At 37.8% G+C, this 13,234-nt stretch overlaps 1 protein-coding gene across 1 annotated transcript in view; it reads left to right on the top strand.

Moving 5' to 3' along the window:
• Positions 1-350: 350 nt before the first annotated feature.
• The window catches only part of LOC111866526 (ceramide glucosyltransferase), a 34,515-nt gene continuing 21,631 nt past the window's right edge, over positions 351-13,234 (top strand). Inside the window, exons 1-4 of the mRNA XM_023855562.1 lie at positions 351-533; positions 9,702-9,843; positions 10,677-10,779; positions 12,271-12,372. Of these exons, the coding sequence (XP_023711330.1) occupies positions 436-533; positions 9,702-9,843; positions 10,677-10,779; positions 12,271-12,372 (445 nt within the window). The 5' untranslated portion in view covers positions 351-435. The remainder of the gene's footprint in view (positions 534-9,701; positions 9,844-10,676; positions 10,780-12,270; positions 12,373-13,234) is intronic.

The following is a 13,234-nucleotide window of genomic DNA, read 5'->3' as shown; positions in this document are numbered from 1 at the left end:
TGTTTGGGGGGGCGTGGGTGATGAACCAGTTTTATTTTTAACTTTTTTTTACTCACGTGTGTACAAAAATTGCCTAGACAATGCTAATCCGGTCGACATACAAACATCTTATTGTATCATAGCGGTCCCGACATCTGACGGCGAGCACTAAAAACTACAGGAACCAAGTACAGAGGAATCATTCCAATTATTCAAGAAGATGTCGCAAATTCTCCTATCTGAACCCAGCTTGATATTCAGCTGTCATTCGTCACGTTCATTACTCCGGTTACGACGATTACTATTACTGCCGTTACTACGATCCGTGGTGGCAACACAGTTGACTGCATTAGACAGTACTCTTCATTGGCTGAGAATACCCTAGTCCTAGTCCATTCGCAGAACTACGTCCGTGATGTATATGATTGTACATGATTGGTACATGATGTCGCCAAGATGGCGCCGGTGATTTATACGTTATACGGGTTTGCAATACTTTTCTTCGTGTTTTGGTGCGGTAAATGGATAGTACATTTAATTGCTCTGTTTTATGGGTAAGTATTTTCATCAGATTTGGTATAAGACACCATGAACTGTATTACTTCCTTGAAGAACCATGTGCAGACTGTTGTTTCCAACCAAAATATCAGATAATGTATATTAGAGGGTGTATTTTATGTCCGCTAGACAGTAATCAGTTTGAGCACATGACATTTAGGCTGTTTTCAAACCCACTGTGGATTTTAATTTCGTGTAGTGCGTATTACAACACGAATCAAGATATCATTGTCCCATGATGATAAGCCTTTTAGTAGCTGTGTGGAAGTACACAGAAGAAAAGTCTTTTAACAGATTCAGCCTGAGGAAACGTGTGGATTTATTATAGGTCATATGCAGATGTAAATGTCATGCAGCGAAATTCATGGAGCAAGTCCTTGCGATGCTGTTAGTTAAGAAATCCCCATTGTCTCTTATTGAACCCGGAAGTTCATTGCGGTTTTCGTTAACTGACATTGGGTTCTGGCTTGAGCCAGGTTAGTCCACATTCTTATAACCTATTACCATCAGAACCTTCTTAGTATTGCTACATATTTACTAAAAACAAGAACCATGGACCCAGAGAAACAGACATTGCTGGGGAACGGCTCTAAAACAACATTCAATTCTAGACAACGGTCTCGAAACAGACAACCGACCGACGTCCGTTGCTAGGCAGCAGATTCTTAATAAGCAAGATTGACGGCCGCTACTAGGGAACGGATCGGCAGACAAGTTCCCGGGGAAACGGTTAGCATGCAAGAATGAGCTGTATTGTCTGCGGGGGCCATGTCTAGGAAGACAGTTGGGCAACCAAGTCATTTCTGAGGCCGCACCATAGCTCAAGCGGTTAGTCGCTGGCTTCCCACCGCTGCGGCCTGGGTTCAATCCCAAGTCTGGTCAGGTGGGATTTGTGGTGGACAAAGTGGCACAGGGGCAGGTTTTCTCTGAGTACTTTGGTTTCCCCTGCCAATCTTCACTCCACCAGTTGCTCCATAATCACCCTCACCTATCATCTTGGGCTGGTACAATAGGCCAGAAGTGGCCGCAGTACCAAGTGGACTCAGTCCCACCCCACCAAGTAATAAAAAAAAAGTAATTTATGTATGGGTGTTTGTGAAGAAAGGAAACAGTTTGAAAGGAGCTGCCTTTCAAAGAAGACTTCAGCATGGAAGCTGAAAAATCTCCACTATCAGAATCCATTACCAGGAATGGCTGGTGAAGACACAGCAGGCTAGAAAGGACTTAGTGTGTTCCACTCATTGACCTCCATCCTTAATGCAACTCAGATCTGTTCACAGTCTCTCTTTAATTTAAAATAACATTAAAATCACATCAGTTGCTACATGTTTCAACCATACTTGTCCATCCTCATGCAGTTGTTCACTGTTTGAGTTGCATTAAAGACAGAGGTGAATGAGTTATAGATCAATGCAACAGGGTGCTCAAATATAATATTAGTATGTGCTGTGATGAGTTGTAAAATGTGGAGATTAGCAATGGCACTGTGGTTACTTGTAGTTCCAAGTTGTGTGTATAAATGGTCAGTAATTCCAATATCCAGTCCAAAACCCCATCAAGAGTTACTCCATATGCATTACAGTATTATCTTCCCATCACTGCCTAAGTCTCGCAAGCGGTCTCTTCCTCTCATGTTTTCTGACCAAAGTTTTAGACATTTCTCATTTCCCCCATTTGTGATATATGCTTTGCCCATTCAAACTTCCTGGTTTATTCATCTTAATAATGCAAGGAGATTTTTAGAATGCCATGAGAATTACTGACTTGCACATATGAGATAGTTGGACACCTCTTTTTTCATCTTGTCATGAAGATTCAGACTGCTAGTAGAACCAAACAATTTACAGCCCAAACACAATACAGATTAAGGTTTGAGGTTTTCATGGCGCCACATCCCAGAAGACGGCATTCTTCATATTACAGATATAGGTTACTGGTATTATAGCAGAAGTTAGAAATGCTTTTGGTTGCCAGAAAATGTTCACATGTAGCGCCAGCTTCACCTAGATTACTGTTGAAGTGCTACCATATACCAAGCTTATGTGGAGTACTTCCTAGCATGTGCTATAATCTTGATAAGTTATGTTTGTAATGTGTTTAGTCTGTAGGTTTGTTGGCTCTGCTAGCATTCTAGATCTCCTCATTATGCATTCTTTTCCAGCCTCCTGTAACTTCCCTATAGGCCCAAATGTTTTCCCCAGGGCACATCCTTAACTATGAAGACAAAAGATTCCAAATTTTAGAAAGCATACCCTAGATTTAAATGTGGTCTTAACTTCCTCATGAACCAATTTTGATTGGTTACCGCTGATCGTTGAACATAAGGTTTTGCCTTATGCTTAATCTGTTATGTGGGAATTTGATCAGTAACTGCTGATGTGTATCTTTTCAGTTTTACAATAGACATTTCATTCAGAATATGTAGGCTCTGGTACTAAAGGTTGAGCTGCATGTCAATCTGCCTACTTGATCAGTCTGTTTAATAGCTGAATTAAATACAATTTTTGCATGTTCATAATACTGTGGGAATCTTCAGGCAGGTTGTCATTTTCCTGCCAAGTAACTTTGTATCGCTTCTTAAATTATTTTGTCTGGAATCAGATCAGTAGTATTTTTTCATACTTTGGTTTCAATACCATTATCATCCTGTTTCATATTTGCCTATTCCATTTGTTCCCGAAATGTCTCCTAATTTCACAGCTTATATTGTCCAGATTGCATTCATTGGACTTGGATTCTGCAACCATAATGGTTTATCTTGCTCCATTATGTCTAATAATTTCAAGCACTCTTCGTCAGACCACGATTTATGCTGTTGTAACTTTTAATAACCCATCCTTTCATTTAATTTGTCTCATTCTGGTCCGTCACACTATTAATTACAAATTGGATAATTTTTTAGTTCAGTGTGACATACAAGTTTGTAACACTTCAAACAAGTACAAATGACACAGCACGCACGTGAACTACATGACTAACAATAAGAACATATAATCAAGAGAAATAAACGACATCTTCCACCATCAGGAGGAAAACATGTCCCAATGTTGGCTCACGATATTTTAACATAACTAATTTTTTACATACAGAAGAAATTGCAATACAATTTTAAATACAAGGGGAAGCTACTGAATGGAAAAGTGAACATCACATCGCGTGCAGTGGGAGATCCCAATCAGAATACCCAGCAAATACGCTTAAAAGAAACAGCATCATACGTAAATCTACACATCAAGAAGCGTCATCATGAATGCTTAAGACAAACATTAAACTAGCTGTGATAATAACAAAAATTTATATAGTGAGCATTATTCATAGCTTAAGTGCATATTGTTAAACATCTTATGCGACAGTGTTTCCTGATCATAGTGATGCGCCTCTGAGGATGATTCTTTTGAATCGAAACATGTAAGGTGAATAAAGACTGAAGTGTTGTAAATTTGTATGTCACACTGGACTGAAAATTATCCAATTTGTATCCTTTCATTTGCTGAAGTTTTGATATTGTGTTGGATGTTTTTCCAAGCTCTGTTGATATCCACATCATGTAGATCTTTCAAAGACAGCTCATTTTGCATGTTTCAGTGTAGTCATATCATATGATATAGTTTTATGGAAAAATTAGGATTTGTGATATAAAGTATTCCACCTCCAGAAGAAAGTAATCAGAATTATGGCTGGTGCTCAGAGAAATTAAAATTTTCATACTAATGCTTCCCTCTGAGTATATATTTCCTTTAATTAAATTGATGCTGTATTTGTTAATGTGAAATTTTTCACTCAAACTCAGAGGTTAATAAAGTGAAAACTAGCCACAGACATGATCTCCACAGGCCAATTGCTAAATTGTTCCAAAAAGGTGAATTTTATTCAGGAATTGTATTTTGTATCAGACTGATTTTATTAATTGAAAGGCTATCTGCTAACAAAAGACAGTTTCCGTTGGCATAAAAAGAATTACTTCTTCCACACATCTACTCTGTTGATGAATGTGTGTATTTTATATAATTAAGAAGAATAGTGTCTTATGGGATGTAGTGTGGTAGAAGTTTACTTATACTTCAGAGGAACATACTGCTTCCATCTTCAGAGTTAATTAATAAACCAACAAGCATTCAGAGTGACCCATGAATGAAAAATGGATTCAGGTATAGGCCTGGGTTGGAGCCCAGAGCAAACCACTAGGAACAAGGAAAGGGACGAATGAACAGGATCCTGAAAAGGACTATATTTTTGTAATATCAGAAAGCTGAGAGAAGGTGGGAGAAATAGTAGCATAGGTGACCAGTGGGAGTTATAACTAAAATAACCAATGGTGTCCCCCAAGGATCCATATTGGGACCAGTGCTGTTCATAATTTATATAAATGACTTACCAAAAATATTGGAGGTGATGAGTACTCCCATACTTTTTGCTGATGATGCCTGTGTGTTGATTTCTCATGCCAATACAATAAAATTCAAAACCACAACAAATGAAGTATTCAGGATATTGGATGATCTGTTCAAAAAAGAATTTAATGTCTCTTAATATAATAAAAACATATAAATTTCACTGCAAAAATTAGGTGTGATAGAGATATGGGAGATCTTGATACTCTTATAACATGCGCTAATTAGACAAAATTTCTTGGCCCGACTATCCAAAATGACATAACTTGGGATGGTCATATACAAGATATAAGTAAAATATTGAGTATGGCCTGCTATATGATAAGAAATGTAAAACAAATGGTCTCCATGAAAACATTAAAAAGTGTTTATTTTTCATATTTTCATTCTGTCATGTCATACGGTATAATGTTTTGGGGTAACTCGTCTTATGCCAAAAGAGTTTTTAAGTTGCAAAAGAGAGTTATAAGAATAATGAAAGGATGTGGCTCAAGAGATTCAAGTAGAGGACATTTTAAGGATATGAATATATTTCCTTTAAGAAGACAATATATATACACCTTGATGATGTTTGTTATAAAAAACAGAAGAATATTTGATTCAAACAAAGTTCACTATGAAAAAATACTAGACACATTATGGATATACATATGACCCAGGTTAATTTAGCGATATATGGAAATGGGGTGTATCATATGGCTGTAAAATATACAATGCACTTCCTGATACACTTAAGGAAATTTTTAATGATATAGAAAGGTTTAAGGGCAATTTAAAGGAATTTTTGTATTTTAGTTCTTTTTACACATTGGAAGAGATTTTTATGAGATAATGCTTGCGTAATTATATTATATTGAAATTTAACCAATATGTTAGTTGACTAAAGCTTTTTTGTAAATAACTTCTGTTATCTGTTATAACAGATCTTATTTGATTATACCGTTTTAAGGTTGTAAATATTATTATTTGTATTCTTTATTACCTTTATCTTATATTGTAAATTGGTTACTGTAATACGACAGATTATATTTAACTTTCAAACTTGTCTTATATTATAAACTGGTTTTTAAATAACTGTCATATTGTATAAGCATGAGTAGTAAACAATATTTGGACTGAATTTTTTTATCTTAACACTTTGCGGACTGGCGATTTAAATATTTAAATCACCCTGGGGGCCGGCATTTTTAAACCTACTACCCTAACTTCTGCACTGTTCACTTTAAAAATTAATATAAAATCTCCTAATTAATTTTATGAACTAAATTTTTTTAGAACACTTACCAGTGCTTCTAGAAGTGCTTGATGGTGTGATATTTCTCGAAACATTCCCCTATATGAAGTGGGATTACACAAAACTTGCAAATGTAGGCAGTCCTACTCCTTTTCTTGTGAATTGCGCAAACACGGCATTGCCTAGAAGGCTGCTTCCCCTTGAAATGTTCACTCTTCACAATTTTCGTGAGGTATGTTTCCGCATATCACCTGAGAGCCGCCCAGGGGTCTCAAAATGAGGCCTGCTTGGGGTGGGAGTAGACGACCCCGGTCATACTAAGACTGTGTCTGCCGCCACCATGTGGTCTGTAGCCCAGGCTTTTGCCACATTCAGAGAAATGCCTTGTATTTCAATTTTGAATGAGGGTTTAGATTTTTGAAAACCAAAGATGAATTGAAAATTGCAGTTTATAAGCCACAAGGCAACTTTCTTTGTCCACTTTACTGTTTTCCGAAGAAGAGAATAATAGGCCAAGTACTGATCGGCTCTATCAGCTCCCTTCATCAACATATTATACTCGGAAATACAAACAGGCTTCTTTACCTGTCCATGTCTCCTTTGAACAGCAACCATGCTCGAATTGTGAATTGTGGATTTGGGTCCAATTGAATTTGCTTCCCCCCTGGAATTCCAGTAAACTGTCCCAAAGCAGGCGTTTTGTCTACTTTTCCCTGTGTTGCTGTCCCTGCAATGTTGCTACCCGCACTTTCATTGGAGCTACTGTCACTTTCACTTTCACTGTCTGTGGCCACAATTTTTTGTTTGCCCCTGCCACACTCACTATCAGATTGTTAGTCGCTATCACTAGCAGACTCACAAGGGACGTCAGATAGCTCATTGGAGAACAAGTGTAGTGCCCTAGCGCAGGGGGGGGGTGTGGAGTCAGCCTCCTCTGCTACCACTGTTACGCCGCAAGTAGGGGGCCGTGGAGGTATCCTTCCTTGCCTCCACCGTCACTTGCTCAGTAAGGAGTTGTCACAATCATCCTAGCTCACCCTTAGCTAGGATTATCCTTTTTCGGGGTTTCCTTTTCGGTAAAAGCTGCCACCATCTGTGATCTGTCCTTTCGATCGTGGGGACTACTCCCTGACATATAGTCATAGCTCCTTGACCACTCCTCATATAGTTTACAGGTAGCGACTTGATACATTATTATTACACTTTATCATTATATCTTAAGGGGCGTTGTTATCCAGGCTACTAAACTCTGCTTGTGTGGCAGGAGCCTATCCCTGTCTATTCTTAGCACCTCTTAAGCCTTTGGCTGCAGTTGCAACTCTCATTGGTGTTGGATCTTCTGAATGGGTCGAGGAAGGTGGTTGTGGAGGGTAAATCACAATCCCCGGTTTCCTATTCTATCTATTTACATTGATATTTACATTATTTACACTATCAACAAAGACTGTCCTTCAGTCTTTACTACATAGAATCTTTACTACACATTCTGTTTCTTCAAGTTCTCCCCCTTCAGGGGTGGAGGCCTTGAGCCTCTCTCTCTCTCTGACTCATCTAAAGGGCCATGCAAGCCTTCCTCGTGTAACATAAATCGTTTTGTTGTACATTTCTTACTACGGCTTATATACAATTCTACTATCTTTCATAAAGTTCCCTCGAAACGGGATCTACCCTTAAATATCTATATTAAATTCCCACATACTATATTTACCACTACACCCTAGGTGTAACCTTGACACCGACATATAAGTCTCTCCTTGCCTGACTACTATCCTATGCTTCTACACGATCCTAGTTTCCTACCCTAAGGGCTCACTGGGTACACTGGAGATTGCGCATTCAAATAGCTCAACAACACTGTTATCACCAATACTATTAAACACCATATTATCAATCAGCATGGCTATTATGCGTAAACAAACCCACCTGTAGTACAAGATGCAGGCCCACTGCCTCCGCTGGTCGTACACATGTTGAAGAGAGCCTTCGGCTGACAACCGAATATTATGTGTTAAAACATGTCGCCGAGAGCCTCCGGCGGACAACTGAATATTCTGTGATAGAACGTGATCCCAAATCCCCCGAAATTCCCTAATTTATGGTTTTATTTCGCTGATTCAGCGTTGACGACAGAGGGTAGGTAACTCCCCCTCAGTGTCCTCAATCCTCATAATAACCTCCTCATTGGCTCTCATGGGTGGTTGTGGGCGGACTCCGTTGCGTCTTATTGCTGTGTAAGCAATTTAATCCCGCGAACGAGTGAGGTAAGCTATTGCTCTGCGATTACATAGACATGCTGCGTATTCACATTCTTAACCTAATTGCCAGTCCTGGTGTTTACAATTTACGGCAATAACTGCGAGACGTTTTTCGCAAGTCTCTAGCTTTTGGGTAATACCATACCCTCTTCAATCTCAAATTTGGGCCATAACAACAAGTCAAATACTTCTTGTTCTCCGAGAAAATGCTTGGACCTCAACCTCTTCTGACCTTGATCCATTTTGCACTAGTAACTTCCTGCCTGGTGCATGCAGCTGGAAGATGAACAAAGGCATTTTCTTTTGGAGTGGGAAAAGAAAACAGTTGGGTCATAAACAGTGGGTTCATGTTACTGACTACGAAACAAACATTCAAGAGGTCTCTCACGCACTAGTCATGCGTCTGCCTGGCGCCAGTGCAAGGTATAGTGTGTTTCAACATAACGTGTCCAAAAATCATAATAATATGCCACTGGTCCACCACGTTTAAAAGCGCTGGGCATAAAAATATGCCACCGGTCCACAAAGTTTTATAATTGTCAATGTCTTACTTATTATTTTCAAGATAAATTTTTAGATGTGACTTAAATCTTGTATACTAAGTAAAGTAAAGCTATCCCTGTGACAGGCCATGAAGGCCTATAGGGTTGTGAGACGTTGAGGCTCTAACATTATCTAGACACTCGGCTCAAAGATGGCGGTAAGGTTGTCAGCCTTATGCCTTACGCACCGGCCGTGCTTTACTCCCCAGGAAAATTATTTATTTAATTCCTGGTACTCATTTCTGTTAGAGGCTGAGTGAACCCCAGGGCCATAGTGCAGCCAGAAGGATTAGGTCAATTGAAAAAATCCAGTGACCTCATTGGTATTTGAACCCGCAACCTTCCGACTTGTAGCATAGTGCCTTAACCACTATGCTACCGTGTAGTGCCCAAGTTTCAGCCCCATACAAAGCCATGCTCCAAATGTAGCATTTCACTAGTTTACGACTTCTCTATCTGTTGGTTATCTCAACCTTGTAAGGATTTTATGGAATGTGAATGAATGAATGAATGAATGAACATTGGTCATGTGGGAATAATATGTGAATAGAATTCAACTGATGCAATTATGTCCATTTTTTATGTTGAATCTTCACACCTTGTTGCCATTAGTATTCATTAGAGATTATTTTGTAAGATTTACTTCTGGTCTTCTGTTATAAGAAATATAATTTTATTAAATAAATTTGGAAAGTGCACTGGAATTGTAACACTGCTGACCCGTTATTCTCTCTGATTTCAGAAAGTGGAAACTACATAAAAAAGTTACTCAACTGCCATGCGAAACTCCTTATCCAGGTGTTTCAATTTTGAAACCACTGATGGGTGTAGACCCCAACTTATTTTGTAACCTGGAGACTTTCTTCACAATGAATTATCCTGTGGTGAGTAGAGAAGTTATTTTTGTTCTTAGACAAATCAGACATTAAAAGCAAATACACGGAATTAAGTCATGATTAGTCATAATTACATTTTTTTATCAGAGTAAGGAAATAATCCTCTTTTTCTCACCCTTTAATAAAGCTTGCAGGAGGCTTTAAAAATTAGCTTCGATTTTTATTCGTATTAACCAGTAACTTCCATGCTGGATATCACTTTCCCGTAAGTAAGATTTACATGCTGTAAAATAATATGGTAGTAGTATAATTGTAATAGTTCTGGAGCTTCAGAAATAAGTGAAATCCTTCCTTCCTTCCTTCCATTTTTTCATCATGGTGTACATATGTTATAGTACCTTTGTGCTTCGTGAAGTGATGTGATTCTAAAATTGCCCATTTTCTATATACATATTTTAATAGTGAGTGGTGAGGCACAAAATTATAATCTTCCATCCCACTTAGTTTTGTAGCACTTTATCATGATTACATTACTACTGTATCGAGTTTGAATTACTCTTTTCTCTCAGATTCATATCTACCTTGCTTTGATCATAACAGTATTATATACCCCTTAATCTCTAAGTATACTAGATGTGTTACACACTTTTCATAAGGTTTGATTACAACTACATACATTTCATAGGTAGTCTGTAGATATTTAACAATTTGTTTTCCTAAAAGAAATTATTTACACCTCTATGTCTGTAGATTAGCATAGTTTGGGTTCTGTATCATCTGTTAAGAACTGAACTGCAAAGTATTTATGAAAATTTCAGCTGAGAACTTTCTGGACAACTTATTGGTTCAGTGATATAAAACAAGTTTTCTCTTCTTTTCAGTATGAGCTTCTGTTTTGTGTTGAAGATAAGAGTGATCCTGCTGTTATGGTAGTCATGCAGCTCACTGAGAAATATCCAACTGTTAGTTCCAGATTATTTACTGGTAAGTTTGAGTAGTATTTTAACATTAGAAAGAAATTTCCATGATTTTCTGGTAATTTTCACAGAAATATTCCCCAAGTACAGTCAAACTGGTTATGACATAATTCAAGAGACTGGAGAAATTATATCATTATGAATGTCATACTAACTGATGAAGGTATCAAATTAGATTTCAAGAAGAAATATGTACATAAAATGTAAGTAAGATGAAAAGGTGGTTACATGAATGATGTGATATCGTGTTGTAAGATAAAAGTTGTATTGAACTCCAGATTCTTGTAGAAAATTCATGGTGATAAGTTAAAAAGATGAACAGGGTTTGAAAAAAAGGGTAAAGCTATTCCTGTAACAGGCCTTGGAGGCCCATAAGGTAGTGAGACATCGAGGTTCCCACATTTTCTAGACAGTCAGCTCACAGATGGCGGTAAGGTTGTCAACCTTATGCACTAGCTGCCTCTTACCTCTAGGAAGATTTCTGATACTTGTTTGTTAGAGGCTGAGTGGACCCCAGGGCCATAGTGCAGCTAGAAGGATTAGGTCAATTGAAAATCCAATGACCTCATCAGGAATCAAACCCATGACCTTGTGGCTGGTAGCATAGTGCCAGGGATTTCTGAGTGGTCCGTGAATTTTAATTTTATGTTAAAATTGTAAATCCAATAACTTTCAGTCTAAAAATATTTATTTATTGCTTATGAATAGCAAGAAATGTGCTTAAAATACATGGTCTACCCACCACCAATACCCGTTTTTAATTATTATTATTATTATTATTGGAGGGGGTGGATTTCCCCATGCACCGCAACTAATAGTCTATTGTACGTCCCCCTTTGATATTCTACCAGTCGCCATACCCTACCGGTACTGGTGCGTGCTATCAGTCCTGTTCAGCCAACGAGGTTGGCCCTTGGTACCCGATACTTCCCCCATCTACCAGAGGCATTGGAAACTACTTGGGCGGGAAACTTTTTGCCTAATTTTGCTCAGAGGTCTCCTAGAGACATGAGGATCTTTAATGTGCCGTAAATCTACAACACGGGACCCACAGCTGATAGTCCCTCCCGGAGGACTTGTTCCCTCAATTTTTCCGCCCTTAAAAATTCCACGACATCCGCCGGGTTTGAACCCTCATATCTTGAGTCATGAGGTTGAAATGTTACCCCTAGACTATGGAGGCCACTTTGTTTTTAATTAAATAATCTTTTACATGAAGCTACGTGTTTCCACAGACATAACATAGCAGTTTGTCATCTGATAAATTAGATCTGTATTCAATCTTTTATGAAATGGAAGCAAACATGCTTTAAGCTTATTGTATATGGGTGTTCTTAAAGTATCATCATTAGTGTATCTGTAGTCCTTTAGCAGTTGTCCAACTTTCCTACAACTGCAGTTTTCTTAATTTCATTTGTTTTCTTTGATGGGGATTTCAGCCATAATTTAAGAGTGACAGAAAGCCGTTATCAGATACCATGTTTTCTTTCTTCTTCAGGTGGTTCCAATGTTGGAGTAAATCCAAAAATTAACAACATGCAACCAGGTTTCAAAGCAGCAAAGTATGAGCTCATACTTATATCAGACAGTGGAATAAGAAGTAAGTAATCATTGAATTCATTATATCACTTTGCATTGAAATATTTCTCACTTATTTTTGTGACATTAGTTTATATATATCAATGTTAGTGACAATCGTTTGATAAGCTCCTCTTTGACACCATTTTTTATGCAGCTACTGTCACCTTTTTTTATTTTTTTTTAATGTAAAGGGTGAGAACCCATTCCATACACTTTCAAGTGAAAATCTTTATGTGAGAACTTGAAAGGAAGATGTAAGTTGCTTGTTGTATAGAAGGGATGTTTAATATCAAAATTGTTCAGTAACTAGCTAAACCTTTAACCCTTCAGACTGGGAACATTTAAACCCTGTCCATTCAGTTTTTGTGAATGGTATCTAGAAAATATTGACTGTGTGCCATTGAGTGTCCGCAGAATGTTTATGTTATATATTTCATTTCATTTATTCACCTTCCATAAGTGGAATGAAATGTGTTTTTATTATTTATGTTAAGGAAAGATTAAATTTGACTGGACGGACCTGAAAAGAAATTCTTATTAGCTTAGAAATTATTTTTGTTATGTGTCCTGAATCACTGATCGACATGCAAGGCTACTTTGTAGTTAGGCCACTGTTACACTGTATCTTGACTTCACATGTTGGTACACACATCACATGTTTGTGGATTTTTGGGTGTGTGGGGTTTAAGCTTTTTGAGAGAACAGTTTTTACCTGTTAAATTGCAGATCTGAAAGCTGCACATACGAGTACACATTCTAATATTGCCATGCATGATGAAATTACCTGATTACAATTACAATTAAGTTTATTTCAGTCCAATGTGACATATAATGCTTTCACCACTTCAGCACTTAGTTACTGAACATGTTTCGATTCTTAA

The sequence above is a fragment of the Cryptotermes secundus genome, unplaced genomic scaffold (genome assembly GCF_002891405.2).
Source record: "Cryptotermes secundus unplaced genomic scaffold, Csec_1.0 scaffold401, whole genome shotgun sequence".
In the NCBI taxonomy this organism is placed as follows: domain Eukaryota; kingdom Metazoa; phylum Arthropoda; class Insecta; order Blattodea; family Kalotermitidae; genus Cryptotermes; species Cryptotermes secundus.
This window is presented reverse-complemented; position numbering and strand designations above follow the sequence as displayed.